This window comes from Aythya marila (genome assembly GCF_965140915.1).
Source record: "Aythya marila genome assembly, chromosome: 16".
Classification (NCBI taxonomy): domain Eukaryota; kingdom Metazoa; phylum Chordata; class Aves; order Anseriformes; family Anatidae; genus Aythya; species Aythya marila.
The window spans coordinates 14,145,700-14,171,908 of NC_139057.1; the positions used below are offsets into that span (position 1 = coordinate 14,145,700).

At 56.2% G+C, this 26,209-nt stretch overlaps 2 protein-coding genes across 2 annotated transcripts; one reads left to right on the forward strand and one right to left on the reverse strand.

Moving 5' to 3' along the window:
* Positions 1 to 758: 758 nt before the first annotated feature.
* RBPJL (recombination signal binding protein for immunoglobulin kappa J region like) lies at positions 759 to 17,752 on the reverse strand. The gene is made up of 12 exons (XM_082772987.1): positions 17,532 to 17,752; positions 10,295 to 10,361; positions 6,139 to 6,264; positions 5,080 to 5,150; positions 4,738 to 4,853; positions 3,785 to 3,959; positions 3,120 to 3,257; positions 2,805 to 2,914; positions 2,452 to 2,592; positions 1,970 to 2,125; positions 1,688 to 1,791; positions 759 to 1,246 (listed from the first exon to the last, which is right to left on the reverse strand). Exons 1-12 carry the CDS (start codon positions 17,551 to 17,553, stop codon positions 973 to 975), a joined length of 1,500 nt encoding a protein of 499 aa, XP_082629113.1. The 5' UTR covers positions 17,554 to 17,752; the 3' UTR covers positions 759 to 972.
* On the forward strand, positions 10,251 to 26,156 carry MATN4 (matrilin 4). Its single transcript, XM_082772986.1, has 11 exons — positions 10,251 to 10,338; positions 20,039 to 20,125; positions 21,142 to 21,711; positions 22,218 to 22,340; positions 22,605 to 22,727; positions 22,983 to 23,105; positions 23,187 to 23,309; positions 23,694 to 24,107; positions 24,416 to 24,568; positions 24,940 to 25,044; positions 25,385 to 26,156. The coding sequence occupies exons 2-11, from the start codon at positions 20,053 to 20,055 to the stop codon at positions 25,441 to 25,443; spliced, it is 1,866 nt and encodes a 621-aa protein (XP_082629112.1). The 5' UTR covers positions 10,251 to 10,338; positions 20,039 to 20,052; the 3' UTR covers positions 25,444 to 26,156.
* Positions 26,157 to 26,209: the final 53 nt, after the last annotated feature.

Here is a 26,209-nt window from a genome sequence, read left to right on the forward strand (position 1 = left end):
CTCCAGACTGCTGGGGGGCCTTAGGGAGGTGCTGCTACCCAAAAAATGCAGGGGGTGCCCGGGCACTGAGCCAGAGGCACCGGGTGCCCCACACTGCTTTGGGGCTGCCCCTGCTCCCCTCAGTGCTGCTGAGTTCAGCACAGGTTCAAAACCTCCGCGGTTTTGGCACCTGGCTTGTTTCTAACCCCAGCTCAGAACTGCCAGGGCAGCACGATTTCTAGGTACACCGTAGCTCCTTTGATGCCACGGAGATCTGAAGGCTAAATAAAGCCGTAAGCTCCACTCCGCATAGCGCTCGGGTCCAGCTCCAAGAAACCCGGTTCCTTTTTATGGCCTCTTCAGATCAGCAGCTTCCCGCTGGCTCCAGCCTCGCACCGCGTGTGCGTGTGAAACAACGGAGCTCAGAGAGCCATGACAGCTAGGAAAAGGCTGGCTTTCACACTGAACTGTTTCTCTATTTTTTTTTTTTCCCTTTTCCTTTTGAAATTACCCCATTTGGGCCTCTAATGGAAAAAAATAAAAATAAAAAATCTGGTGCTGGGTATTCAGCTGCTGGAAATCAGCTCCTCGTTACTGAAAAGCACAGAAGCGGTCATTTATGTCACAGAAGTGACATTTAAGGTCACTTGCATTCATCATCCGTGTCCCTCCTGGCCTTTGAATGTATGGACCAAGGAATCAAGGGAGCTGTGATGTTCTGTGCCAGCACGGGAGGTAAATCCTGGAGGCCAGCAAAGAAGCAATCGAATCAGTAAAGAGTCCTCAAAGCATGATTTATTGGTGCTCTCAGGTGAGATCTCACCAGGGCGAGATGCTGCCATGAAAAGAGAGAAGGCAGCGGGTCAGATAACAGATGGGCAGTGGATGTATGGGGACGACCCTCGGGCAGGACCACCTCAGCCTGCGGACGTGGCTCAGGGACGCTCCTGTCCCCAGGGCTGGGGGCAGGCAGAGCACTGCTGGCCCCGCTCACTAGCTCTGCATGAAGAGGTGGAAGTTGGTCCTGGTGAACTCCTGGTGGATGCTGTCGAGCAGCTTGTCTGAGTCCTGCGGGACGTCCGAGGGGACCGGCTGTCCTGGCAGGAGGCTCTGCTCTGGGGTGTAGGTGAAGGTGAACGAGCTGGAGTAGATGAGGCCGTCATCCCTGATCAGCAGGAGCGGGACAGTGATGGGGTATCGCAGCCACCTCCAGTCACTGCCGAAGGCGGAGACGTCAGGGACAACGCACACCAGGGATTTGGGGCTCCTGGGAGCAGTGCATGAGGAAAATGTGCTTTAATGACCTGGAAGGCACATCACCTCCAATCTGGAGCTCAGTGGGAAGCCTCTCGCCACTCTCCCCTCTCCTCCTGGCTGTTTTGTTCCTCTGCCAAAGCTCCTTGCTTGTCTTCAGCCCCTGGGGTCCCTGTGGCCTCCAGCCACCCCTACAGCAGAGCCCTCCCGCACCAGGAGCAGCACGCATGCACCCAAACGAGCAGCAGCGAGGTGGGCAGCGACCCCAACCCCCCCCCCCCCAGCCTTCCCCACCATTCAGTACAATGCTCCAGCTTGGTCCCACAGCACGGGTGGCACAAGTGCCCCCTTCACCCAGGCTGGCAGCCACGAGCCTCACAGCATCCCCAGTACAGCCCATGGCACCACTGTGCCCAACCCAGAGGCTCCCCCCCCACCATTTTTCCACCCTTACCTGTACATCGTCTCCGCCTCCACGTCTCCAAACCAGACCTTGAGGTGTGCGTGGAAATGCTCGCCCTGCACCTCCAGCATGGCCACGTCCCCGCCACCGGTGAGCTGCGGCGGCAGCGCGTTACGGCACCGGCTGCTCTGCCCCGTGCCCCCACCCCACACCGAGCCCCAAGGAACGGGGCAGCAGCCTCGCCGCACCCCCACGCCAAGAGAAACTGAGCAGAGGAGCCCTTTGGGGATGGAGATGCCCCAAAAGGCGCCCCGCAGCCAGAGCCCTGCCTACCTGCAGGGCAGCGATGAGCGGCACGGGGCTGACAGGCTCGCGGGCGCAGGCCAGGCTCTCACTGAAGGTGTACTCCACCATCTCGGTGCCGATGATGGTCCAGCAGGAGCCGTCGTTCAGTAGCTCCCGGTTGGCTTCCTTCGGGCATGGAGACGCCTGCGGAGAGGGTCACAGCTCTGAACGTGTCACGGTGGGGACAGCAGGGGACCAGGGCCAAGGACGCCTGGATTCTGCCTGGTCCCGGCGAGTGACCCAGTGCCTCTGCTGTGAAACGGGGACTGATACGCTTTGCAAACACCTTGGTGATGAGGTCAAGGTCCCCACCAAGGCTGGAGGCTGGTGGCTCTGCAGTGATTCTTAGCTCAATATAGAGGCAGCCCCTGTTGGTAGCACACCTCCCCCTCCCCGTGACCCACTCCCAGCAAGCAGCCAAGCGGAGCAGTTTGGATGTGGAGCACCTGGGGGTCCTCAGCCCCTCGTACCTGGAACTGGATGACTTTCTCCGTGGACAGACACAGGTACATGCGGTCGCTGCCCTGGAACTGGAAGGCACACTTGTGGAGCTGGGAGATGGGCTCGTCCACGTCCAGCATGGCATACTGCTTGCTCACCTTCCTGATGATCTGCGGGGTGGGGGCACCTGTTCAGCATGGGGCTGGCGAGTCCCCTGCCCTGAGGGAGGCTGTGCCCCCGTGAGGAGGAAGCAGAGGGATAAAGCATACGTTGCCCTGTGTGAGCCCCTGGGCTTGAGGGAGCAGGAGAGCGGCGTTGGCCCACAGATTGTACCCATTGCTCAGATCCGTACCGCCCAAGCCCTGTGGGGATGGAGGCTTACCAGGGGAGGCAGGGTGATGCCGGTGGCCGTGCAGATGAGCTGCACCACGGAGCCGTAGCGGATGTACCCTTCCCGCAGGGGGAACTCACTCCGGGTGTAGCGCTCATCGGCTTCGGGGGAAGGAGAGAGGCAGAGTCAGTGCCTCGGGCAGCAGGGAGCAGGTCTGGCTGTACTCATGGTGCTTTTTTATGGCTTTATCTGCCCTGCAAGTGCTCAGTGCTTGGAGAGACCTGGCTGGGAGGCTGGCACCCAGCAGGCCTGGGATGTGGTACCACACAGGGACATGGCCAGAGGCAGCCCCATGAGGCTCCTTACCCAGGTGGAGGGTGAAGGCTGCCCACTGCCTGGCGCTGGCGATGAAGGCTCCCCCCTCCACAGAGAGGTAGCGGGTGCTGACGGTCTGGGAGCGCAGGCGGTTGAAGAGGGACACCTTGGAGCCCGAGGAGATGCACACTGCAGGGGGAGGTGGCTGGGTTAGTGCCTGCCAGCTTGCTCGGGGTTTGAGCTACAGCCCTGCTGCTTCTGGTAGACCCGGGGAGGATGAGTCCTGGTTACTGCGGTGAGCAGCACTGCAGCAGGCAGCACTTCCATCTGCCATTCTCTATGTGCAAGCAACAGCCAAGCTGCACCTTCCAGAGGTGCAGGTGAAGCCCACGGAGTGGGGAGCACATTGGCATCAAGGTGCTACAAGTTGCAGTGGGTCAATCCTTTGGAAAATGGACATCAATATGCCCACATGCATTCTTTTTTGAGGGTGCCCATGAGCTTTGGATCAGCCCTGACCACTCTGAAGGCAAGATGTGAGCACGCATCCCATCCCATCCCATCCCATCCCATCCCATCCCATCCCATCCCATCCCATCCCATCCCATCCCATCCCATCCCATCCCATCCCATCCCATCCCATCCCACCCCTTCCCACCCCATCCCATCCCATCCCACCCCTTCCCGCCCCCCAGCAGACCCATCCCCGTACGCACAGTCCGTATTCTTCAGTGACTGCTTCTTCTGTGAGGGCTTGGAGATGACTTTGATCAGCTTGCTGTGGAAGGTGCCGATCTCCTGCCCATTGCTGAAGAAGAGCTTCAGGACCAGGCGGAAATGTTTGCGCTTGTCCGCGTCCGAGATGTACAGCGCCTTGGCGCAGCCGAAGCCCTGCAGGGGGCACGAGGGGCGGCCGAGCATGGGCTGGGGGCAGTGGGCATGGCCCCAACCTCTCCATCCTTTCTCACCCTCCTCACCTTCCTCACCACCAGCCCAGGCACGGCGTCCCCCCAGGACAATAGCGCCCTTTCAAAGAGCCCCGGGTTCATTTACAGGGGGAAAGGGCCGGAGATGTTATTACAGGTGCGGTGAAGAGCCAGGGATCGGCAGAGGCTTTATTTACACAGGGGGCAGAGAATTCCTCGTGGAAATTAATGTTCACGTGTGATTTATCCCGCGTAACATGAGGGATCGCCCTGGGTTTTCGGTTTCCCCGCCATGCTGGCTCTGGCAGGGCTGATACGCCGTGCTCTAGCAGCACCTCGAGCGTTGCAAACAAAGCCCTTTTTGTCATGTTTTTGGCCCAACGCAGACCCTGCACTCTTCAGGGACCCCAGATAACGCTCTTTTCCCGCTCTTTTCCCCTATCAAAAGATGCCGGCTCTCCTCTGAAGCTCTCGAACCTTGGGATCGAGCAGTGTTTTCCTTTGCTGTTTACTCACAATGAAAGGGCAGGCTTTCAGTTCATGATAAGCAGCACTGCTGCGCAGCAGGAGCACAAAACAGGCCGGGGAAGCCATGAGATTTTTGGCAACCCGCCTGCCCCAGGGCTTCACAGACCTGGAAAGGTGGTAAGAAGGACGGATCCTGCCCACGGGGGAGCAGGCACTGCAGGGCTAACCCCGCACAGAGCATCCCCAGAGGAGCAGGCTGCAAGCCCTCAATTTACCTTCGAGTCCGGCTGCTCCTCAAAGCTCAGCTTCTGTGTCTCCATCAGGCTGCTGCCCATGCTGTCCAGCCCCATGTACCCCCACACACGGAAACCTGCCTCTCCCAGGTCCCTGGCTAGAAGAGACGGGGACAAAAACCCTCTAGCCCCACTCTGATACCCCCTGGAGCTCCTCCTGGGGTGGTCCAGGCTGCTTCCTGCTCAGGTCTGGACTGCAGAGGGGCCAGCCCCAGGGAAAGAGGAGCTTGGGGGGCACAGAAATAACCATCAGGATGCATTTCCCTTTGCAGAGGCGGAGGATGGCTCACTAGGAGAGGTCTGGGGCTGCCACCCCACACGTACCTGTTAGCTGCTCCTGCTTTAGCTTCCAGCCCGGCCCACTGAGGTAAACGCAAGGCGGGGGGCAGAAAAACCTGTGGAGACAAGAGGACCCCTCCTGACAGCACTCAAACACCCACAGATGGTGCTTGGCTCAAGGTGTGGCTGCCAGCAGCCCTATGGAGCCAGCACGGTGCCGCTGACACACCTCTGGGTGCTGCTGGAGGGCACAGGGTGCAGGGTGCTGCAGCCCCCCCAGCTGAGCCCCCGGGGTCAGGCCCCCGCTCTCTGCCCGCCTGGAATGCAGAGTTTCGGCAGCTCAAGAACAGAGTTTGCATTCACAGCCAGAATCAGAGCCCAACGCAAATAAATCTATGCGCGGGGTTTTGGAAACCTATTTTCCTGTGTTTTATTTGGGTTTCCACTGTCTTTGCACTTGGGTGAATGGCACAAATTCATCCTCTATTCATACTGGGTAAAACGGGAGCAGTGCAGGAGGGGGTGATATTTTGGGGCCCTAAAGTGCTGGGCTATGGATTTATTTATACAAATCCCTTGGGCTCTGGACCCTGAATCCCAACCCTGAATCCCAGCCCCGCTCATCTGGGGGCAGCTCAGCCCCCGAGGCAGAGCTTGTCACCTCAAAGCTGCTCTGCGCTCAGTAATAAGGGAGGATTATTTATATCACAAGGGTTAATGGAGGGTTAATTATACTCTGGTGCCACATGCTGACGTCGCTGCCTGGGAGTAGCAATTTTGGGGATTCGAGCCAGAACCTCAAGGTGTTCTTGCGATGTGGGGAGGATTGTCCAAAATAGCAGCTTTGGGGAGACGGTGGGCATTGATGGAAATGTCCCAGTGTGGCCGTTCAGATGTTAAGACGATTTCCAGAGCACTTAAAACACTGACCTCTCTTCTTATTCTTTGCAATTTCATGCTGAGAGGGTGAGACCTGAATAGTTTCTTTCTTTTTTTCCCCAACCCTCTGACCTCCCTGGGAGGAACCTGGGAAGAGGAGTGCCCACTGGTGTGGGTTGGGGTGAAGGTGCCCTCTCGTGCTGCTCAGCCCATGAAGACTCTTACCTTTTTTCATTGCCATATGACTTCTGGGCGACCTTTGCGTGCAGTATGAGTACTGTCTGGTCTGCTGGCAGCTGCAGGTACCTCCGCACACCATCTCGGAGCACGTTCGCTTGGTAGGGGTTGGATCTGCGAGACAGAGGTCCCACAGCATCGCAACCCCCAAACGGGGCTCCTCGCCTCACTAGCAAATGGCACCAGCCCCAAACCCAGCCCTCAGCTCCCCGCACCATGCAGCTGGGCACCGAGAGGCATGGGAGAGCTTTTAGGGCCACATCAAGGCTTTCTGCTCTGGTAACTGGGAGCAGTTCCCATGCACCTGCCCTTTAACTCTGCTGGCTCAGGCGGTCAGGCAGGGACAGGCTGGCTGAGTCTGAGCCTGAGGTGCCCTGCTCTGCTGTGGGACCCGAGGGACCACGTTACAATTAGCCTGACACCTCCAACCCGTCACTTCCAGCTTTCCCACGCTGTGAATGAAGCCGATGCTTTCCTGTCTGTACTGTCTGTATGTGAAGATGAGCACACCTCCCATACAAACAGGTATTTCCCCAGTGCCTCCTCTGTTGGCAGATAGTCCCACAGGGATCCAGCGCTTTGCTGTCCGCAATTCCCCGTCACTGCCCTGTTTGGTTATGAGATGGGCAATATAACCTCGATTCTCCATGCAGTAATACGTCACCAGCAAGCATAAACCAACGGAGCTCTGCCAAAAGCAGAGTTATGGCAGGTACCGGTGCCACCCACAGCATCAGCTGCCACTCTGGATTTGCTGAATTCAGCTGTCCAGGCTGAATTTTCTGCCCTGTGCCCCAGTGCCCCAAGTCAAGCTTTACCCCCTGGTTTGCCACCAGAAACCTCTCCAGGGTAGGTTTTCATCTTGCTGAAACCTTCTCTCCAGCCCTTCCTTCCACTGAGTGGTTTGTATCCTTGCTCAGGCAAACATAAGAACGAACCAGGCTCCGTGCCTGATTAATTTTTTTTTTTTTTTTTTTTTCCTGCATTGCTCAGTGTTCAGTGCCAAATGAGGAGCATGGCTTTGGGCCTGGCTGGGTGTCAGCTCCGTGTCCCCTGCTGGGTGCCCCCCACCCCACTGGGTGCCCACTGCAGAGCCCGGGGCTGCCTGGGAGCGGTTGGGCTGGTGCTGGAGGCAGCACCTCAGCTTCACCCATCAACAGGGAGTGTTCGGCAGCAAATTGCCAAAAAATGTGGATTAAGACGTGTGCTGACAGCGTGGCCAGCAGCAACGCCTGCTTTGCAGAGCTTCCTGCACCAACAGCTTGGGGCAGGGCCGGGCTTGTGCAGGTATCATTGCTCCGTACCATCACATCCCTGCGTAACGCCAGAGGCACGGGGACTGATGCACAGGTCTTATTGGAGACTTCTGGAATAATTATCCATGTGCTACTTGCTGCTTAGAGAGGGAACGTGCACACCAAGAGCAGGTAAGCAGACTGTGGTTCTTCAGATTTGATGTCTAGCTGGGGAAGGGCTACCCAGAAACCTGGAGAGTTTAGTTTCTCCTTTCTCTGCAGCCATTGCTGTCCAAATTTGGGGGTTAAATTGTTTGAGTGACGCCCCTCTGAACAGTGCTCACCATTCTGACCAGGAGCCGACCACCCAGCGTCCATCATCTGGTTTAGATTTGCCTTCAGAAAGTCAAAGGGCTATTGCTAAAGCGGCTCGGTATGCTGCTCGGTACCCACTTGGCTCCTTCTGGCACCTCCAGCCTCTGCAGGGTTACAGGGAATTATTCACTCCCTCTGACATTTATTATATTAAATTATTAAAATGGTTTGATTGTAGTGCAGTGTTAGTTCAGTGTCATGTTAGCGGCACCGCGCGGGCCGGGCTCTCACAGCTCACACTAACAGCCTCCTTTTCAGAGCCACAATTCCCAGCTGGGAATCAAACGCTCTCGCACAAAGTTGGGCATTATGCAGAGGCAGAGCGAGGCCCTGCCTCCTCGGCTCTGCGGGCCACGACCCCTTTCCTTGGCTGATTTTTTGCAAGCCTTTCCCTCTCTGTGCTCAGCCTGGCGCTATGCTGTGCTGGGGCTCTTCTCTTGCTTTAAGCCTGGTGGGTTTGGATGTGCTGCAGGAGCGGGTGTGCTTTGAGGTGTGCTTGGATGTGATGATCCCTGCAGGTCCCTTCCATATGGGGATGTTGTTGGGGTGTCTCTGGGGTGTCTCTGCCCAAAATGGGGGATGTGACAGCACCCAGACTCCATGCATGCTTACAGTCCTTGGCCACATTGCTGTGCATGGGCCAGGAAGCAGGAAAGGAGAAGCAGAACCCTGCATGCTGTCCATGGAAGACACAAGACTGGACCAGCTCTGGTGTGGACACCCCCTGGTCTCCCCATTGCCCTCTGCTCTGTGAGGGCAGGTAGGGCAGGGAAGCCCAGCAGCGCCCCGTGTTTGCACCCTTGGGTGACCCCAAGAGCAGAACACCCACGTGAGGGCACTGGGAGAACCAGATCCCCCCCATGCCACTGCTCCCCAGCCCTGGCTACGGTGCAGTGCGTGCTCTTCCCCAACATTCACCGGCTCAGCCTGCAGAGGATGGGTGCCAGTTTTGGAGGTCCTGCTGGGAACTGACTTGGAACTGCTTGGAACTGCTGTGCCTGACTTGGGAGACCAAAATACCACCACCCATCAGCTGTTACTTGGGGTCTTCAAGCCACTATGTAGACAAGAACCTTAACTCACATTAATACTATCCTGGAGTGCGCACTGATCCAGGTGCACAGTTTAATTTTCTGCCTTTCACCCCCAAAAGGAGCTGCCGTTTGCCTTGCTCAGAGCCCAGCTGCCCTGCAGCTTGCTGGTGACTTGTTGCCACAGAGTGCAATTGTTCTTTCCTGTGGCTGGGGAAAACTAAATGTCCTAATAAAGAATATCCATTTTAGAGGTCTGGGTTATATTTCGTAGAGAGCAGGGGAGAAAAAGCCTGCAGAGCTCCTGGGTATGGAGTCAGCGTGATGTTTATGCAAAAGGAAAAGCCATTAGAAATCACAGAAATGAGAAGCCTGCAGTTTCTGGCTTCCCTCATTTTTCAATACCTCCTTTAATCCAGACCAACCCAACCCACAAGCCCTTGTATATGCACGGGTATTTATAAATCCTATATTTTCGTCGCTGCACACACAAGCGAAATTCAGCCTTTTCTGGGCTTGGGGGATTTCTCGACCACACCAACGGCAAACACCGGGGCAGGACGGCTGCAGGGGATGGGGGGCCAGGCAGGGTGGTCACCCACGGTGTGCTCCTGCCCCGCCAGCACCCTGGCAGCACACAAACGCCCACGTTTGGTGCCGCAGCATCGCCTTGACTGAGAGAAAGCTCAGATAATGTGGGTGGTTTGCTGGGGTCTCCTTTCTCTGATCATCCTGCTGTTGTTTGTGTTAGCGCAAGGAAAGTGCTGCTAAAGCACTGAAGCTTGGTGCTTTGAAGCACTAAAGGTGGCTCCTGCCACCAAGGAGCTGATGTGAGTGCTGCAAGGAGGTGGAGGGCTGGGAAGCTCTGTTCCAGGGTTCCCTGGAACAGCTGGGAAGGGAAGCTCTGTTCCAGGCTCTGTTCCAGCTACAGCCCCGCACATCACTTGTCCTCGCCGGCAGCTGGACCAGGTTCAGCTCCCTGGTTCCAGCTCAGCTCCCCGAGCTCCCAGGTCTCTGGGGATTTGTAAGGAAGGACACAAGGAGTTTTGGGGATGTTTTCTGGTACCTTTGCATTTTATGGTTCACACACTCTGCCAGCAGAGGAGCAAAAAGATAATAATAACCCAACACAAAATACAAAAATAAATAAATAAATAAGCAAACAAAACCCCAAAAACCCAAGCAGAGAAAGCCTCTCGCAGGCCGTTGCGGTGCCGTGCAGGCAGGGGCTGTGCCCTGACCCCGCCGTGTTGCCCCCCGCACTGCCCCCGGCGCCGCCGCTCCCACCTGCGCGGCTCCCGCTCGCCCCCGGCCGCCAGCCCCGGGATTTTTGTTTTTGGGGGGGGGAGGTGGCCGGGGGCTGGGGCCCCTCCCGCGCTATCCCGGGCCGGGCCGGGCCTGCCCCGCCTCCCCCCGCCCCGTTAAATGCCGCTCCCGGCACCGCCGCTCAGCACTGCGGCCCCGCGCAGCCCCCGCGCAGCCCCCGCGCAGCCCCCGCCGTACCTGAGCCAGTACCGCGGCGGGGAGCGGCTCTGAGGCCGGTACGGGTGAGTGAGGGGCTCCACGGCACCTGCGGGGAGGGGAAAAAGGGATGGGGATGGGGTGAGGGGGAGCCCCGACCCCGCGGGGGGTGGAGGTTGGGGGGCTACCTCCTGGGTTGAGGGGTTAGGGAGTGATGTGCCCCCCTCGGGAGAGTGTCACTGATCCCTTGATTATCACTGATCTCTGGGGTTTCTCCCAAAAGGTGCATTTGCTGAGTTCCCCCACCTGTATGCTTTTCCCTTTCTGTGGTGTCAACACTTGCTGTCCCAGCTGGATTTTTGGGGTGCAGGGTGCGGGTACTGGAGTCACAGCACCCTGCTGTGTAAAGCAGCCCCTGCTCTACTCTCGGTACCTGGGGGGAGGATCAGGCTCTTCCTTGCCACAGGGATGGCGCAGTTTGAAGTCTGCGTGCTCTGCTCACCTTTTGCCTAGCTCTCAGGCTAGTTTTTGCTTATACAAATGAGGATCTCTTTTAGCAGAGAATAATAAGGTCTTGTACACCTGGGCAAAGCACACCAAGCAATAGGAGAGCTAGATCTTGCCAAAAGATACGCTGAGAAGTGTGCCCTAAGTTTGTTCTGCACTGCTTCTGCATGACTGGAAAATTGGGGCTGTGAATACTCATAGCTCTGTTTGTGCATACCCATAAACATGTTTGTATAAGCAATCACCCACCTTTGGCTTATCACTCCAAGCATTGCACAGGGAAAAAAAATAGCTTTGGGCATATTTGCTGCAAGCAATTACGTGGGAAAACTTGTCTGGGAAATCAGACTGCTCTGCGCTCATCAGATCTGTGCCAACATGCAGCTGAGTGGGGCTGTGCAGGTAACACGGTGCTTGGGGATTTTTTCCCCCCTTTTTGGCCAGAAGTTGTGAGGACGGCTGTTGCTGCAGAGCAGGGAGCTGCCCAGTCTGTCCCAGTCCTGAGAGCACCCACCTGGTGTCAGTGGGGAGCAAGGAAATGGGGCTCTGCTGCTCGCGGGACTGGGGCAGGGGGAGAGGGCTCCACGAGAGGACCCTGTTCACACGGTTTTACCTCTTCTACTTAAGTCCACGGGATTTCTGCCTCCACTGAGACCAGACTGCATGCAGTTACTGCAAAGTCCTCTCCATGGGACTCTGTCGCATCTCTTGGTGGCAATAACAAAGCTTCTCCTTATCTTTTTTTTTTTTTTTTTTTTTTTTTCCTGAGAACAGGAGCCATCAGTCACAGGCAGTCAGCCTGTAGGCTCTCAGCAGCAAGTAGAAAATGTATTTCACAAGCAGGTTCTTGCAATCTCTTTGGGGAATATCATTAGATTGGCATCTGGTACAGGCAAAAATTGTGTGTGCGTGTGTGTAATCTGCTCTCGATCTCAGCCCTGCTATTTGCCACCAGGACTTGGCAATACAAAGAGCAGAGTTAACTTCTGGGCTAAATCTGGCCTCATCTGAAATCCAAGTTCCCATCTGGAGGGCGTGCAAGAGATCTTCGTGTTTGTAGTAAAATGGCACTTTCCATCAAAGCAGGCAGGGGACTGCTGCATCCAACTGGAAAAAGCTGCTGTTCATTTTTGTGGAGGTTCTGTGTTGTGTTTTTTTTCCCTTGAAGAATTAAATGAATTTGATGGGATTAGTACAAGATGGGCTTGGGAGTTACTCCTGTTGGTGACGGTAGTGAACAGAAAAGATGTGGCCAACAAGGCAGCCTGTTGTAGGCAGTCGGTGGTCACAGAAGATGTTTGTGCTCTGCTTGCTCATAACGTAGCATTTCCCTCGAGGTTGGCACTAGGGGTTAAAGGTTTTCAAGAGAAGCCTTTGTTTAAACATTTTTAAAGTTTCCAATAGGGGCCCCTTTGTTCACTTTCTGAGCCATGTGCCTGCCTTGTTAAAAACTCAGTAAAAAAAAAAACTCATAAAATGCCACTTCCAAATGCTGGATGAATAGGGCTGGAACATAGAGAGAGGCAGAGATAAGCAGCATTTGTACCTACGTGCACATGCGAATTACAGACAAACCCTCCCTAACTGAACAGAAGGGACCCAGGAAAAACACAACAACAGAGATTGAGTGGTGCTCATAAAGAGGCTTATAAAAATCAGCTGCTCCCCCAGAAAGTGTCCCTTTTGCGCCAGATGTCCTGCATGTTTCTTCCAGCTGTGCCACGAGGCTGAGCAGCTCCTGCATTGTTACCTCGTGGAATTGTTTTCTTCACTTTGGGGACAAACAGTAGCAAATTGATGTGTGGGGCTCTGCTGGCTGCAGGGGAGCTCACACAGCCCTGGGTCCAGCTGGCACAAGGGCTTTGTTGAGCAGCCAGGAGCAGGGACTTGGCCTTGGTGCTCTATTACCTGCTGCAGGCTGGCAGAATCACCCTTCGATGGATATTTGGTGGTTAAGAGGGTTCTGTTTGCTCTCCCACCTGGGATAAATGTGAAGGGTTTAAGGCCAGCCCTGCTGAGTGCACGTGCTCAGGAGAGGAGGTGTCAGTGTCCAGCTGTGGCAGTGCTTCCCTGCAGGGTGCCCCTGACCTGATGCTGCATCTGAAGCTTTTTTGGCTCTCAGGCTGCTTCTCCATCCTAGCATTTCCCATTGGACATGGGATCCTTCTTCTCCAGCACATTTCTGCCTTTGCTTGTCTTTTTTTTTTTTTCCCTCTAAACTTCCTATTTCTCACTTTGCAAGCCCTTAAGTGCACAGGTGAACCCATCCCTACCCTGGTGCACATCAGGGACATCAGGGCATCCCATAGAGGTCAGCTGGGGTCCCTTGCAGAGAGGTGATGGTGACTCGGTTCCTCTCCAAAGGCTGAGCCTTCCTGTCCCTGGGCTGTGTCGTGCTGCTCTGCTGGTTGACTGCCGGTGCCAAAGGGCAGGATCCTGATCTGCAGTCTGCAGGTTGTCTGCAGCAGGAATCAGTAGGAGCAGATCTGTTGTCAGCTCAGTTAGCCCACTGTGCAAGAGTCTGTTGTGGCTGGAAAATTACTGGGGTCCATGAGCTGGAAAAGACAGGAAAACCCTGCCTTTGGAAACTCACAGCTCCCACGCTTGCAGCTGGACTTGGATGGCTTCCTCCAAGTGTCACATTAAACACCCCCTTGCTCTTCTCTTCTCACAGCATCTTGCTTTGGTTTTAACAGCACCAGCCAGGAGCAGAGTGACACAAAACACTGCCATCTGCACTCAAATGCCAGGCAGAACCTGACAACCTCACAACCACTCTCCCTGTCGTCTGCTGAGCCTCATGTCAAGCTGGTGAGGCTGATGGTGGGCTGGGAGCGGCTGCAGCCCCAGCATGTGGCTCTGTGTTCCCCTTGCTCTCTGAGGTGTCCCTGTGTCACTGTCCCAGTAGGAGAGCCAGCCCAGGTCCCAGTGCTGCCACAGACCTGCTCTGGTCTTGAGCAAGTGGCCTGGAGTCTCCTGGCCTCTGCTTGCTCATGCTGCACTGTAGGACTTGCCTTGGAGAGCCTCTTGAGGCCTCCAGACCTCAGCAAAGTGACTGGGCTGTTCCCTGGTGTCTCCAGGGAGCAACAAGCCTGTAGGTGTTGTCAGCAAGGACTCAAGAAGCAGATTCAGGTAACTTCAGAATAACAGATTCAGGTAACTTCAGAATAACAGATTTAGATAACTTCAGCTACTTGCTCATGGATGGACCAAAAAAGGCAAACCTCACGCTGTGGTAAGGCTGAAATCAGCTGGAGCGTCCGATGCTGCTCTGAGGTTTCCCTTACTGCCTTTGGGATTCTCAACACGAAAAGTATCTAGACAAATATTTCAACCTTTTCTGTCGTGAGGAGGGCTGAGAAGTCTCCACATGCTTTCCTGTGGCAGCCAAAGGCTCCTCGCCTTCTGCTATTTCAATTAAACACGCGGCAGGACGGGCAGAATAAAGGGGAGAGGCACGAGAATATTCTCCTGGCGTCTTTCCGTGTGCCAACACATTGAGTCACGTCTCCAGGGCAAGAAATATGATATAAAGATTTAGAGAAGGAGGTCAGGCAGCAGATCTGTAATTGTGGGGCTGAAATGGCAGGCGCTCGCTGCGATTGCCTGTGCCCTGTGAGCTTGCTGGAGGTCAGCTGGGGATACAGGTCCCAGCAGATCCGGGAGGCAGAGGTCCTGCTAGGAGCTGTCAGCCTCAGCGTTTAGAGACACCAGCTCTGCTGCATCAGAAGCTCAGCTGATGAACTCTGCACCAGCCCAGGAACTGCTCTGGGCCATTTCTTTCCCTTTGTGGTTGAACATGCATACTTCTGGGGAAAAAATGCACTCTAACACCTTCCTCCCAGAACAAGGACTTGGGCCGTGGATTGCTGCCTCAGCTTCTGGATGGCCCATGCCTCTCTTCCTCCAAGGACTGAAGTCTCCTGGCTCAGGTCAGCTGTCCTCCAGGGGCTCGTTTGCAGATGAGCATTCTCTTTTGAAAGAGTCTGGAAGGTGAGCACTTCCCCTGGTGATTATTCTTCATCAAAATCTAGAATTATTCCAAGGCCCATCCAGTTTTGCTGAAAATGCCCAGTGGGAGCAGGGCTGCGTGCAGCTCAGGGGACACGTGCAGGGTAAGGATAACAAAGAACAGAGAACCTGCAACAGGAGCCATCTCTTGATGTGATTGATTGAACAGTCGGAACTGTCTGACCAGCTGATGTTTTCCTCTTGGCTACATCTTCAACACATGCTTTCAAAGGCCATGTTTAATGTGCAAGTGAACATGGCATTTTATTTTCTTGTCAGCTGCTGCAGAGCCCAGGTACTGCGTGTTTCAGAGCAGAGCCGGCTGGACTGGAAGAAATTCCTCCAAGCACAGCAGGTATTTTAGGATTAGATCAGAGACAGACCCCACCTGCTGCCATAGAGGACATCTAAAAGGGGATGCTCTGCCCATTGGATTCCCCTCAGAAGGAAGATGCTGGCTGTGGGAAATGCCACCTCATAGCACAAGCCTGTTGGGACATTTGGGATGTTAAATCCATGAGGATAAGCTGTGAGACAGATATCTGCCACTCACCCTGCAAACAGACACAGGCAAGAAACACCTCTCTGCTCTGTGTTTTGGGGAAGATGCAAACCCAAGCACAGGAATGGGCCCCAAAAATGGGGAATTGGCTATTTCAGAGAAGCCCCCTCAGCGTCCAGCAAGGCTTTCCTGTTACAGCCCTCCCACTGGGTCCGAAGGCATGATGTGCTGTTGGAGAAGCACAGCCTTGCCTCTTAAACACCGTGTCCTTCCAGGTGGCACTTGGCCCAGACGAGCTGCTGAGTGCTGTAACCGGAGAGCGCTGTGATGTCCTGGGAAGAGGCTGCTCTCGTTATCCCACACGTGCATCGGGGAGGGACCGAGGGCGTGCCAGTCCTTATAAAGGGGGGAACATCTTTACTCTCTGTCGCTTTTGGACTGGGAATCCGTTCTGTTTCTCTGGTCCTGATGTGATGGTGCTTGCTGATGCTTCCTTGTTTTGCAAAATAGTCCCCAGGGTGGATATGGGGCTCAGAGCAGCAGGGGCACCCCAGGACAGTTAGTTTGGGTTGCAGCCTCTCATGCTGCTCAGGGAGAGCTCTGTGTTAGGGACTGATCCCCGACCTTCCCAAGGGCACACTGCTGGGGACAGCCAGGCACCCAGGGTGCCCGAGGAGTCTGGAGCTTCATGTTTGGGGTGCAGAAACCTGGGAAAGGAGCTGCTGTGCCAGGGGATGTGCCAGCACCTCTCTGCTGTGCTGCTGATGAGTGCAGGCTCTGGCTGTGTTTCAGTTTGATTTTATTTTTTTCCCTCCTCCGTTTCAGCTCAGGGAGTTTTAGCCTTGCTGGGGTGCAGGCAATGTTTTTTTACCACCTGAAGGAGACCTGCTGCTGGAAAGGAATGTGTAAGCCTTCCGCACAGGCGGTAGGCTCCGAGATTAGGTGTTTCTGGGCACCCCTTTGCAAAGTGCTGGCAGAGCTGGGCTTCACCTCTCTCACATCAGCCCCATCCATCCATTGAAATGGGCTGGGCTCTGCTCTGCTGCTCTGAAGTGCCTGCTGCCGTGCAGGTTACAAGCTCTAGAGAAACACAGGTGTCACGAAAAGGGGAGCTGAGAAGCCAAGTTCCACTTTGAAACTGGGCTTTAGTCCAGCGACAGAGAGAAAGCAACCTTTGGGCAGCCCTCCAGGGGAGTGTGGCTCCAGCTCCAGGAGCCTCGGCCTTTCATATTGCTGGAGTCTTGCAACTACCGAAACAACGTGCATGGGGTCTGCACAGCAAAACCCCACATCGGGAGGGGTCTCCCGCTTGATGCAGATTGCCTGCATCTTTCCAGGCAGCAGTCATTGCTTCCTTGTCACTCATGCCTTGCTGTCTTCCTCCCCTGTCCCCACCTGCACTCTTTGGTAAGAATTTATTGTGGGCACAGGCCCAAAGGATGTCTCACTGTCCTGCCAAGCGCAGGTACACGTTGGTGTCCCCATCTTCCAGCCTGAGGCTAGCTCTGTGGTGCTGTCCTGAGCACAAGGACTCTGTGTCCAGGCTCCTGAGTGTATTTTGGGTCTTCTTTGGCACTTTATTGAATAATACTCAGGCAGGAGGTGAATTATGGCCTGCAATGCTGCCTGGTGGGGTCTCTGCAAAGAAAAGCCCTGCGGTTGGGTGCAGAACAAAGCTGGGCATGCAGGGAGGCAGGGGGTCATGGGGACACCATGTTTGGAGCCGCTCTATCATTGTCCAAGATCTCCAGCACAGAAATAGGTGCTATTAGCTGACAGCACCCATGGCATCAGGGCCATGCACCCCTTCCACATCACCCATTTTAAATGTGGTTGTGCCTAAGACCTGGCTCTGACCACGTAAACACAGGGGTCTGTGACACCACGGCCACCACTTGTCCTGTCTGTGAATGCATAGCCCTCTCCTGAGCCTCTCACCCCCCTATTTCTCCATATTCTCCATTCTTCCTACACACCAGCAAGCAAAGCCCAGTCCCTGTTTTTACACCAGGAGACGTGCTGGCTGCATCACCCCAGCCCTGCCGTTTCAGCTTGCCCTGGGGAGGGTGCATCCAGGTCCAACCTGCAGCTGAATCAGAAGGGGAATATTCAGAGCATTTCTGTCAACCTGCAGCCAGCAGAGCGCTGCCAAGGAGGCCAGGCTGAAACCTGAAGCGGCTGTTTTTTTTTCCCCTGAGGCTCAGCACTTGGCGGGGAGCAGGACGGGAGGGAGGCGAGTGCCCCGGGGGGCTGCCTTACCTGGCTGCCTCTGGGGGTTCATCCTGGTGTCCTCCTTGTCCCAAGGCACGAGGGGAGTTGAGAGGAGCCTGGGCTCATTGCCAGCCCTTTTGCCCCTATGTGTGGCTTGTCCTTTTGCTGGCCCACGTGTTGACCATCTCCTTCAGCATGGGCTGGCTTCCCCCCTTGACTTTTCCCCTTGAAATGGTGGGGAACTGGTGCGAGGTGTCCCGCACGGCAGAGCCAGCCCTGCGCAATGCTCACCCCCCCCCCCCCCACCCAGCCCTTTTCTCCTTTATAGCTCAGTGTTATCTCAAGGTCCCTGCTGCTGTTTGCCTTGCCTCACAGCACCTGCCTGCCAGCCGCCTGCTTCCCACCCATCTCCCTCCTGCTCTTGGTGACAGGGGCCTCTGGCGTGCTGCACCCCTCAGCGTGGGGTGAACCCCCCCATGGGGAGCAAGAAAAGCAGGTAGCTGTGGAAATCGTCCAGTATGGGGTGGTGAGAGGGATACTCAGAGGTTTTTATCAGCTTCCCAATCCCCATCAGCCTTCCTGCTAGGTGTTTGATTAAATTGGGGACAGCCAAAACAACCCTCTTGGAGCTGGATGTGTGGCTGAGCCACTGTGCCCGGTCCAGCCCCTCCAGCCACGGGGAGTGTGAAGGCTTCATCCAGCACTCAGATGCTGTTAAAAATAGATCAGTCGTGAACTGGTTTTCTCCTCCTTGGTTCCTGGCCTGCGACTTCATTCCTCCCTCTGGGCTGGCTCTGAAGCTCTCTGGATGCTGCAAGCCGCAGGCTCTGTGCCAGCCTGCCGCTGCAGGGAGGCTTGGAGAGCAGAGACCTGCGGACGTGAAATAGGTGGCACAGCTGTCCCTAGAATATTTAGTGGTTAGTGAGCGCTTTCTCCTATAAAAATAAACAATAATAAAAAATAAAAAGTATTGCAGGAGGGGCTCAGTGAGGCTCCAGCCCCAGGGCAGCAGCTGGGGCTGGTGGTGCTCCCCGGTGAGGGGCTGCATCTCGTCTGACCTCTGCCCCTGTCTACCTTCAGCTCCCAGCCCCTGGGTGCTGCCAGGGCTCTTCTGCTGAATTTCTGCTCCCAGAAACCTTCCTCGTGAAGCTGGCTACATAAGTTTGGCTAAGTTAGAGGTGAACAGCAAGTCTCTTGCTGTGAGGCTGGTATTCGGGACACCACTTTCCTCTTGCAGCCTTTTTCTGTCCTTCTGAGTTCTTCAGTGTGGTTTTTCAGGTGTGAACACTGGAGGCGATTTTAAGACGCAGCTGTGCAACCTGTTATCAGCATCAAATACATTGGGTTCAGGGCTGCACACAATCTCTCAGCAATTAAGTGGAAACCGTGGTGATGAATTACAACCAAGACCTCATGGGGCTAAGCAAATATCAGCTGATAACCACCGATAAAATTAATTTCCAGTGTGCTTTTTCAACAAATACTGTTCCAGCGCCTGCTCCCCATCTCCCTGGGGAAGCTACACTGCCTGCAGTATTTCCCTGCTGCCCCTTGGGTTTCCAACCTGCACTGGGGCTGCTCTGGATGCTGGGGCTTTGGGCTCCCTCCCAGTGATCCCCCTTATCCAAGGGTGCCCGAGCACCTCCTGACTTTGCTTTTGTTGCACCAAGGTTGTGCTGTTGCAGCCCCAGGTTTGCCATTTCTTTCACTAGACTCAGGCATGGCAGGAGGGCTGGCACCTGCTCAGTCCTTGCCTTATAGCCCCCCCAAATAAATCCACGGAAATACAGGAGCCAGATGAGGGCAGCCAAAACAAGAAAACACAGAAATGGGCAGGGAGGGAGATAAGCAACAAGCTGAGGTTTTGGATAACCAGTCTAAATATCTTGTTTCCTCGGCTATCCCACCTCAAATGCCCAAATCCTTCACCCAGGTCCCACAAACCCATCTGCATAGGCACCATCAGCTCCCGTGCATGTGGAGGTTTTTGTTTTCTGCTCTCCCTGAAAAAAGTCAGAGAATAAATTCTTGGAAAAGCAGTCTTTGCCAGTGACTCTGAGAGTCTTCTGAGCAGGTTTTTCTGGCCTGGCGTTTAATTTTTGGGGTGTCTTTTCCCAGCACGGAGCTGGTGGCCCTGCGATGCTGGGAGCGGTGGGGCCGTGGTCGCACGTCCCCGGGAGCGGAGCTCCGCTCGTCCTCTGGCTGCGGCGAGCGCCAGGCAGGGAGCGCTTGGCTGAACATCCCAGCCGCATGGTTTGCAAGTGAAAATAAGGCTTGTCTGGTGGCCAGCTCCACCCAGAGCAGAAAATCAGGCCGGGTTTTTCACTTGGCAAATCGTCGCTATTGTAATGAAACGTAGCGGCGCTGAGGCTGCCCGTCCCTGCTTGGAACAGTCCCCACCTGGGTTTCGGGGAGGTTTGGGGGTGGATCTGGCACAACTGCTGCTGCTGTCTGGGGGATTTGGCAGTGCCAGGGGCACCCCCTGCTTGTGGGGTTTGCCAGCAGGAGCTGCAAGCCGTGGGGGTCAGCACTGACAGCACATCTCCTCTCTGCAGTGCGCGCAGCAAGGATGAAGCTCCTGCCGGTCGCCCCTCTCCTCCTGCTTGTCCTAACGACGCTGGAAGCCAGGCCAAAACCTGCAGGTGAGCACCGGCTGCTGCAAATTGCTTAGAGGGGAGAGAAGTGAGTGTGTGAGGGTAGCAAAGCTCTTGGAGGAAGGCTTGGCGGGGACCTGATGCTTTGGGGCATCCCCAGGAGGATGCAGGGTCCCCACCTGCAGCCCTCCATGCACGTGGGTCTCCTGGTGGGGAGGACGAAGCAAATTCAGGGGCACCAGCCTCTGTGCTCCCCGGGCAGAGGTGGCCAAATTGGTTCCAGTTTCAAAAGCCATGAAAGCACCATATGGAGAAAGGAGCCGAATGTGTCTCAGAAACCTCTGGGCACTTGGGAGCAGCTAGGATGACAGCCCCAGTCTGGGCATCGTCCCAAGGGGGCTCGGAGTGTTTGCTTACCATTATGGCCAAATTCTCCCAGGCTCCGGTGCACACAAGCCAAGCAAAATATGTTCATTGGCTTTTCACTTGCTAAACACCCGCCCAGTTTGCACTGGAAGTTGCACCCATGTATCCAAGAGAGGCTGTTTGGCTCGACCCTCTTAATGTGCATGTCTGTAGCAAGGCTTTTCATTGTCTATTTTTTTTCCTTTTTTTTTTAAAAAAAAAAAAAAAAAAAAAAAAAGAATAGAATAGAGAGCTCTGGTTTTAGACAGGAACTGGAAAAATGCAGTAAAAAACAGGAGGTTGGAGCTGCAGGAGGGACAGAGGAACTGCTGCAGAGATGAACACGCCACTGCCTAAAACTGCCTGAGCCTTGCCAGGGCAGATCTGGACAGACAGAAGTGTTTGTGCAGGAGCAGGGCAGCAGCAGGATTTGGGGACGAGGGGACACTGCCATTCCCTATAGCCCCATGGCCAGGGCGTGTGTCCCCTGCCTCCTGTTCACAATCCCAACCAGGCACCCTCCATAGGTTCATTTGGCAGTGGGAAGGTGCCGGTGAGCCCTGACCTGCCCTCTCCTTCCCCCACGAGCACCCCTACAGCCACCCAAAGGGGACACCTCTGCTCCTCGCAGGCTAAACCACCTCCTTGCCCTCTTGCAGCCCTGAAGTGCAGGACAGGCCCCATGGACATCGTCTTCGTGATCGACAGCTCCCGCAGCGTGCGCCCCTTCGAGTTCGAGACCATGAGGCGCTTCATGATCGACATCATCGGCAACCTGGACGTGGGCCCCAACGCCACGCGCGTGGGGGTGATCCAGTACTCCAGCCAGGTGCAGAACATCTTCTCCCTCAAGACCTTCTTCACGCGGGAGGACATGGAGAAGGCCATCAACGGCATCGTGCCGCTGGCCCAGGGCACCATGACGGGGCTGGCCATCCAGTACACCATGAATGTGGCCTTCACGGTGCAGGAGGGCGCGCGCCCGCCGCACAAGAAGATCCCCCGCATCGCCATCGTGGTGACCGACGGGCGGCCTCAGGACCGGGTCACCGAGGTGGCCACACAGGCCCGGGATGCTGGCATCGAGATATACGCAGTGGGCATCCAGCGGGCAGACATGACCTCGCTGCGGGCCATGGCCTCGCTGCCGCTGGAGGAGCACGTCTTCCTCGTGGAGTCCTTCGAGCTTATCCAGCAGTTCGGGAAGCAGTTCCAGGACAAGCTGTGCGGTGGGTGAGAGCCGCGGCGGCGGGGTGGTGACGAGGGTCCCAGTGCCTGCTCCTCACCCTGCACCAAGAGCAGGAGAGAAGATGGTCCTCAGGGGGTGTTTGGGGTGGCAGCGCGCAGCCTCAGCCAGCAGGAGCTCTGCCTCATGCAGAGGCTGAGATGTGCCCAGGGGCACACTGCCCTTCTGGCAATGCCTTTGCCTGCTGCCTCCCTGCCCCAGTGCCCATTTCCCAGCCAGGTCTGTTCACATGGATGCGCAGACATAGCTGCCTGGGCTCCTTCATGCAGAACAGCTGAGCTCAGGCTGTCAACAGTAGCAATTAATAGTGAGCATTTAGTGCTTGGGTAGACCTGAACACCAAAGCCATTCAGAAACCTGCACAGCACAAGGGGTTCCTATGCCCGTGCACTGGAAATCAGCCCTATGGGACACCCCACAGGGACAGGGAGCATGCAGGAGAGCTGTACGGGAGCCCGTGGGCCGCTCTGACCCCTCTCTGTCTTGCAGGGGTGGACATGTGTGTGGAGCGCGACCACGGCTGCCAGCACAGCTGCGTGAGCACCCCCGGCTCCTTCTACTGCGAATGCAACCCCGGCTACCGGCTCAACGCAGACGGAAAGACCTGCTCCCGTAAAAACCTTTCTTTATTCTAACTCTCACAAAGGACTGGCAGGTGCGGGTCTTTTGGAGGGGAGCTGAAATCCAGCTGAGGGCCCAGCGAGGCCAGCAGCAGTGGGGTACTCCCAGTATTTGCCCTCCCAGAGGGCAGAGCATTATTGGCTACTTCTGGCCATCACCCCGGCACCTTTCCTTCTTGCCTCATGGTTCTGCACCTGGGGAACTCTCCCAGGGACACCAAGGCATGAAGGTGATGGGTGTCTGCTTCCCCCACAGCCATCGATGCGTGTGCCGATGGGAGGCATGGCTGTGAGCACCAGTGCGTCAGCGCTCGTGGGTCTTACTCGTGCCGCTGCCGCGCAGGTTACTACCTCAACCAGGACAAGAGGACCTGCACCAGTACGTGTCCTTCTCCCTCCCTGCTGCTTCTTCCTTTCCTTCTTCATTTGCTTCTTGCTCATCCTCCCCTTGTCCCTCAGTATGTTGCCCCTTCCCTTGCTAACATCCCCTGCCCTTGCTCATGCTGGAAACAAGGGCTCGGCGTCTCCCCGGCTTTACTCTGTTGCCACAAGCAGGGTCCTGGTCCTGCCCCATGCCGCAGTGGGACCCACAGAGCCCCCCTGCCAGCCTCCCCCTGCCTCCTTCTCTCCCCAGTGATTGATTATTGCAGCTTTGGGAACCACAGCTGCCAGCACGAGTGTGTGAGCATCCCCAGCGGGCACCGCTGCCGCTGCCACCGCGGCTTCACGCTGCAGCCCGATGGCAGGTCCTGCAGGGGTGAGTCCCGTGGGATGCACAAGGGTGCTGGGGTCCCCTGCTCACACAGGGATAACCCCGTGCCCTTGCCTTGTCCCCCAGCCACCGACCTCTGCAACGGAGTGGATCACGGCTGCGAGTTCAAGTGCGTGACCAGCGAGGGCTCGTACCACTGCGTGTGCCCTGAGGGGCAGCAGCTCCAGGCTGATGGGAAGGGGTGCAGCCGTGAGTACTGGGGTGCAGCACTGAGTTTTGGGGTGCAGCACTGAGTACTGGGGTGCAGCTCACCCTCCGGGCTGCAGTGTGGGGCTGCTGGGCACCCAGCTCCCAGCGAGGGCTTCACCCACATGGGCAGCTGCGAGGGGCTCTGTGTGGGTGGATGTGGGATTGCGTCCACAGAGACAGAGCCCAGAGGATACAACAGGAGATTTTGGGAAAGGTTCAGGAAAAGGGAGACCTAGGAAGGATGTCCAGGGGACCCTGGGGTGGCAGTGGAGCAGTTTGGATGGAGGTCCCCAGGCATTCTTGCCCCACTTCCCAGCCTCACCCCATCCCAGGGGCCCAAGCACTGTCCCGCTGGTCCCTTCTCACCCCGCCGTGTGCCCGCAGGGTGCGGGGCTGGGCACGTTGACCTGGTGATGGTGATCGATGGCTCCAAGAGCGTCCGGCCCCAGAACTTCGAGCTGGTGAAGCAGTTTGTGAACCGCATTGTGGACCTGCTGGAGGTGTCCCCGCAGGGCACGCGGGTGGGGCTGGTGCAGTATTCCAGCCGTGTCCGCACCGAGTTCCCCCTCAACAAGTACCACAGCGCGGATGAGATCAAGGAGGCTGTGATGAAGGTGGAGTACATGGAGAAAGGCACCATGACCGGCCTTGCCCTCAAGCACATGGTAGAGCACAGCTTCTCTGAGCTGGAAGGGGCCAGGCCCCTCTCCCACAACGTACCCAGAATCGGGCTCGTCTTCACAGATGGGCGCTCCCAGGACGACATCTCTGAGTGGGCCAGGAGAGCAAAAGAGTCAGGTGAGGGGCAGGGGGCTGGGAACCATCCCAGGATGAATCCTTGGGATGGTTGGCTCTCGGGACTTGGGTGCCCACCGCACCCAGGCTTGTGGTGTTGCATTGCCTGCACCATGGTGTCAGGATCCTCTGAACAGCACCATTCGTGCCGCAGCATGCACTGTGCTGGTGCTGTTGTGCCCCTGCCTGCCTTTCCCAAATCCATGCCACGAGTGGGGGAAGCCCCAGGGTGGGGAAGCACTCAGCCTTACTCACTCTGTGTTTGGGAATCACCTGCTGTGGGGTGCTCAGGGTCCGTCCTCGCCCTGCAGGCATTGTCATGTTTGCTGTGGGTGTTGGCAAGGCAGTGGAAGAGGAGCTGCGGGCCATCGCCTCCGAGCCGGTGGAGCAGCACTTCTCCTACTCGGCAGACTTCACCACCATGACCCACCTGGTGGAGAACTTCAAGCTGAACATCTGCCCAGGTGGGTGCCCAGCCACGAGCCCTCATCGCCCTGAGGAGCCTGCAGGGTGACTTGAGCCCCTGCCACCCTGCAGCTCACCCATCATTGCGAACACCTATAAGGCTTGTGGCAGCCTGGCAGGGGCAGGTAGAGCCCCTAAACTGAGCCTCAGGGCTGCTGAAACCCCAAGGTGCCCCTCTCCTGATCTCCTCTTACTGTTCATAGAGGGTTAAGTCTCAGGGAGGGATTATTTAGAAGAGGAGAAGCTGGGCGTGAGAGCTTTAATGCAGAAGGGCTGGAAAGACAAGGGGCTGGTGCTGCATCGGGGGGGGACATGAGCAGGGCCAGCTGTGGCACTGTGCCCTGAGCACTCCCAAATCCCACCGACACAGAGGAGGGCAGAGGGGAGACGGAGATCCGGAGCCCATGTGAGTGCGAGGCGCTGGTGCAGTTCCAGACAAACACCGTGGCCATCCTGCAGAGCCTGACCGAGAGGAATATCCTTTGGGTGCTGCGTGGGCGCACCGGGGCGCAGAGCAGCCCGCAGCTCTGGGGGGCTGCATCCAAACTCCTGCCAGGGGAGGCACAGGGGCTGGCAGCAGGGATGGGAGGTGGGGACGGCCGGGGCAGCCAGTGCTGGCCACTGAACACTGTCAGATCTTTCAAGAGATAAAAGGCAGCACTGTGACATCTCATGGCACGGAAGCTCAGTCCCAACCACGGTGTCCAAAGGGAGGGTCCCTGGGTGCCAGCAGGCACGGGTAAGGCTCAGTCCATGCTCGTCTGGGGCATGTTTCTCTCTCTTTGCCTGGCTCACGGTTTCCTTAGCACACTCACTTGCTCAGATGACGGCCAGACTGGAAGCCTTGGAGAAGCAGATTGCCCTCAAGAAGTGATCCTCGCAGAGAGCCGCGGTGCTCGGGGAGGGCACGGGGACCTCCGGTAGCTACGTGGAGCTGTTATTGCTAGATTATGTGTAAAGCATCGTTGTTTGTTCTTGTATCACAAAATCCCGAGGGGATGTGGAGTGTATTTAAAAAAAAAAAAAAAAAAAAAAAAAAGGAAAAAAAAAAAAGAACTTGAGCAGAAGCCTTGCCACGAAGCAAATGGGTTCAGCCCTTGCAGCTGCCTCGTTCCCCCAGCCTGAGATGAGCTGGGCACTGGAAGAGGAGATGTGGTGCAGCTCCTACAACACCTGGCTCCAGCCCCAGTGCTCACCAAGGTGCTTTGTGAGAGAAAAACCCGGCGGTGAGGGCACCCAGAGAGCTGCTGCGGGCAGGGTGAGCCCAAGCTGCCGGCAGCGTGGGGCTGGACGGGGTGTAAGGGGTGTAAGCCCCTTGGCTGTGGGGACACAGCCCCAGCATGCGCCCATGGGAGAGAGGGCATCAGGATCCCCTCGTCCCTGTTTTGGCAGGGTTGTTTGGGAATTGGTCATTATCGTGTGATTTTGTTTTTGTTTTTGTTTTTTTAATCACATAGCAAAATGGTAATAATTCTTTCTATAAATATCTACGTGTGTGTACATATATATTTCATGTCGAGAGCAGGGTAGTGCTATTTTTAAACACTTATTTTATATATGGAAATTTCTATCTTGACAATAAACACCCTGGAGATTTGTAGGACATGGCTCTCTCCTCTTTGTTGGGCCTGTGTCCATGG

Excerpts from the sequence above, each read along its gene's own strand:
- RBPJL (XM_082772987.1), bottom strand. The coding sequence starts at position 17,553 with ATGAACCCCCAGAGGCAGCCAG. Across the intron at positions 2,915-3,119 it reads AGCCTTCACCCTCCACCTGG|CCGATGAGCGCTACACCCGG; the intron begins GTAAGGAGCCTC and ends CTTCCCCCGAAG. Across the intron at positions 2,593-2,804 it reads GCATCACCCTGCCTCCCCTG|ATCATCAGGAAGGTGAGCAA; the intron begins GTAAGCCTCCAT and ends CCCACCCCGCAG.
- MATN4 (XM_082772986.1), top strand. The coding sequence starts at position 20,053 with ATGAAGCTCCTGCCGGTCGCCCCTCTCCTCCTGCTTGTCCTAACGACG. Across the intron at positions 21,712-22,217 it reads GTTCCAGGACAAGCTGTGCG|GGGTGGACATGTGTGTGGAG; the intron begins GTGGGTGAGAGC and ends TCTGTCTTGCAG. Across the intron at positions 24,108-24,415 it reads CAGGAGAGCAAAAGAGTCAG|GCATTGTCATGTTTGCTGTG; the intron begins GTGAGGGGCAGG and ends CTCGCCCTGCAG.